At 37.3% G+C, this 3,252-nt stretch overlaps 1 protein-coding gene across 1 annotated transcript; it reads left to right on the top strand.

Moving 5' to 3' along the window:
* The first annotated feature begins 1,149 nt into the window (after positions 1–1,149).
* On the top strand, positions 1,150–2,602 carry LOC128507284 (GTPase IMAP family member 2-like). The gene is made up of 2 exons (XM_053478034.1): positions 1,150–2,374; positions 2,556–2,602. The coding sequence occupies exons 1-2, from the start codon at positions 1,150–1,152 to the stop codon at positions 2,585–2,587; spliced, it is 1,257 nt and encodes a 418-aa protein (XP_053334009.1). The 3' UTR covers positions 2,588–2,602.
* The last annotated feature ends 650 nt before the right edge of the window (positions 2,603–3,252 follow it).

The raw sequence follows: 3,252 nt of genomic DNA on the forward strand, positions 1-3,252 counted from the left end.
TACCAAGTGCATCAGTGAGCTTTGCACACCCTCGACCCATGACCCTGTTCCTGTTCCACTGATTGGACTTCCTTGGAGCACTTTTGGTACTAAACACTGCATACTGGAAACAGTCCACAAGATCTGCTGGAGATATTTGACCCACCTCCTTACAGTCGCCCATTTTTCTGCTTTCAACATATCAACCTTAACTGATAATAATAAGATTAATGATAATTTGATGCCTAATTCATCTCACACCTTTGCAGGTGCCACTGTAACAAGATAATCCATTTTATTTCCTTCACCTGTCAGTAGTTTTGATGTTATGGTGGATCAGTGTATATAAAAGTGCAGCTTCTTTATATCTGCTTTGATGTAGATCAAAAAAGTATCTTAGTATTTAGGTTACAGCATTCTCTAATTTAATCTATGGGCATAAGCAATCTATTTATTCCTAACCATGTAAATTGTAAACCATGTATTATTACAGTACCTCTTGATTCTTGTAGTAATGAAATATGTCATATTTGTTCTTTTTACAGCAGAAATAGAAGAAACAGAGTTAAGTAAGTTACTGTTAATTATTGTTGCATTTTACTGTTGCTCAGTTGGACATTTTATGTGCAATAGGTATTTTATAGTTCTTGTTCTAAATGTTATGAAAACCTAAATACAATAACAAGTAACTAAAACAAATTTTAGAAAACCACAGGGCATGACCAGACTTGAAAGCTGTTATTCATTTTATCCCAGCCACTGGGGTTGGGAAATGCATCAGTAAAGTCTGAAACATCAAATACAGTATATGGACCTGGTCATTTGCTGTGCCGATCATTAACGAGAGCAGTTAAAATATTCAAAAACTATTAAAATATTTGCATAAATGTGGTAATCATTAAAAGAAAAGAAAGTCATGAGGCATGTGTATTTTAAAAATCATTAAAATATGTAATGCTTTAATATTCTTTTTTTAAACAGCACCACTACTTAGTAGTAAGTAATTTTCTTTATTTTATGCTCTATAGTTGGTAATAAAATGTTACTTATATCATTAAGTGTGCGTTCCTGCACTCCTGGGACAAGCTTTAGCGCCACTTTGACACTGAGTAGGATTAAATGCCTATTTAAGGCAGAAATCTTTATCAATTAAAACTGGAAATTAACAAAATGTTTGAGAATTTAAAAAAAAAAAAATCTAACTATTTCTTCATTACAGATGTTTCTTTAAATAGGCCAGCATTAGAAGAACCCAAATCAGATCTTCGGCTTGTTTTGCTGGGTGGAGATTGTGCTTATAACTGTTATGCATCAAACATAATACTCAGGACTGTTCACACAGAATTTGCCATCAGTCCAAAAAAAGGCAACATTAGAGAGGGGACTGTTGATGGAAGACAGGTGTCCGTATTTGTGGCTCCTTCCTACTGGATGGAACATTTGGCCTCCTATTTGTTTTTCCGAAATAGAGTCGAGTCCATCAGACATGAGATTCAAAACTGTACATCACTGACGTTTCCTGGTCCTCACGCTCTCCTTCTAGTGATGCGACCTGGACACGCTACTGGGAAAGAACATTATCTTTTAAAAGCAATAACCTACATGTTTGGAGCTGAGGCTTTACAGTACACTATGGTGTTGTTCGTTCATGGACATGAATGGGAAAATCGAGTAGAGCATCTAAAGAACTGCTGCGTAAAGATGTGTGGAGCGAGACACTTCATTCTGGAGAACAGTAATGAAAATATCAAAGAGCTTTTCAAGCAAATTAATGCAATGACACGGATGAAGAGAAACAGCTTTTTTGTTCAGAAGTCGTACGAAACCGTTATGAAAATGTGCTTTGAACCCTGGGAAAGGGCTCAGGTGTCCAAGGTAGCAAAATTACAAAAAGAACTAGAAGGAACAAAGACCGAGCAATGTCTAAGGGAGGACATGGTAAAGGCTGAATTTGATTCACCTAGAATTGAGAGAGATTTAAGGAAGAAGCTGGAAGCCTCTAGATCTTATGAGAGTTTGTTACAGAAGGATTTGGACAAAGCCATGTGTAATAAGACACAGATAACAGATGAACTAAAAGCATCCAGACATCATGAGAGTGTGTTACAGAAGGAATTGGACAGAGCTATGCGTAATGAGAGAGAGTTAAGGAATGAACTAAAAGCATCCAGACATCATGAGGGTATGTTACAGAAGGAATTGGACAGAGCTATGCGTAATGAGAGAGAGTTAAGGAATGAACTAAAAGCATCCAAAGATCACGAGAGTGTGTTACAGAAGAAATTGGACAGAGCTAAGCAAAGTGAAATACAGTTAAGAAAAGAGATGGAGCATGTGTTAAAAGTGAGTAAAGCAGAAGTACGCCGCAGCAGCATTAATGTTTTACCACCAACAAGTAAGTTACTTAAAGATCAAACTTTATTATAGGTTTAAAAAATTATTGACAGTATTGACATTTGAATTAACAATTGTATACATATAATTTAATGAAATGATTTTTATTAAAATGCTACAAATATTTGTTGTGAAGGATAATGTAAATGATTTATTTTGTTGATTTGTTTCTTTATGTGTAGTGACAGAAGATCAGAGTAATGTCACTAGATGATGTGGAAGAAATGTGGTAAGGATGATTATTTTCACATAAACCAGAGATTTGAAATTAAGATAATGATGTAGGTCAACTGTAAGTCAATATTTAAATAAACTTTATTAAATGTACATGAAGCAAGATGACGTAGATGGAAGACGTGAAATGTGGAATTGCCTTGCCGCATAGTCGAGGGGAGTAAGAGCTTCACAGAGCAATGGTTGACAATCTTGGTGACCGTGAATGGACCAATGTAACGGGGAGATATTTTGCGGGGAGTATTTGAGGAATATCTCTGATGGCAAGCATGACTCTCTGTCCCACCCTGTATTTTGGAGCCTAAGAACTTCTGCTTGTTCTTTGTAGGCTGTGTTAGCTCATAGCAGTGTCTTTCTGACTTGTAGCCAGGGGTTTCAACAACAGCGGATGAAGGATTGAGCAGATGGGATTTTGACTTCCTCTTCCTGGGAAGGGAACAAGGGAAGTTGATACCTCAAACAGGAATGTAAAGGGGGAACTTGTGGATGACAAGATTTATGGGCGTACTCCACCCAAGGCAGGAACTGGCTCCAAGAGGTGAATCTTGGGAGGTCATGCATCTCAGGGAAACCTTGGTTTGGTTCTTCCTCTCAGTCTGACCATTGGACTGAGTGTGGGACCCCAAAGACAGACAGGGGGTGGCT

The sequence above is a fragment of the Clarias gariepinus genome, chromosome 19 (assembly GCF_024256425.1).
Source record: "Clarias gariepinus isolate MV-2021 ecotype Netherlands chromosome 19, CGAR_prim_01v2, whole genome shotgun sequence".
In the NCBI taxonomy this organism is placed as follows: Eukaryota; Metazoa; Chordata; class Actinopteri; order Siluriformes; family Clariidae; genus Clarias; species Clarias gariepinus.

Excerpts from the sequence above, each read along its gene's own strand:
- LOC128507284 (XM_053478034.1), top strand. The coding sequence starts at position 1,150 with ATGTTTGAGAATTTAAAAAAAAAAAAATCTAACTATTTCTTCATTACA. Across the intron at positions 2,375-2,555 it reads TAATGTTTTACCACCAACAA|TGACAGAAGATCAGAGTAAT; the intron begins GTAAGTTACTTA and ends CTTTATGTGTAG.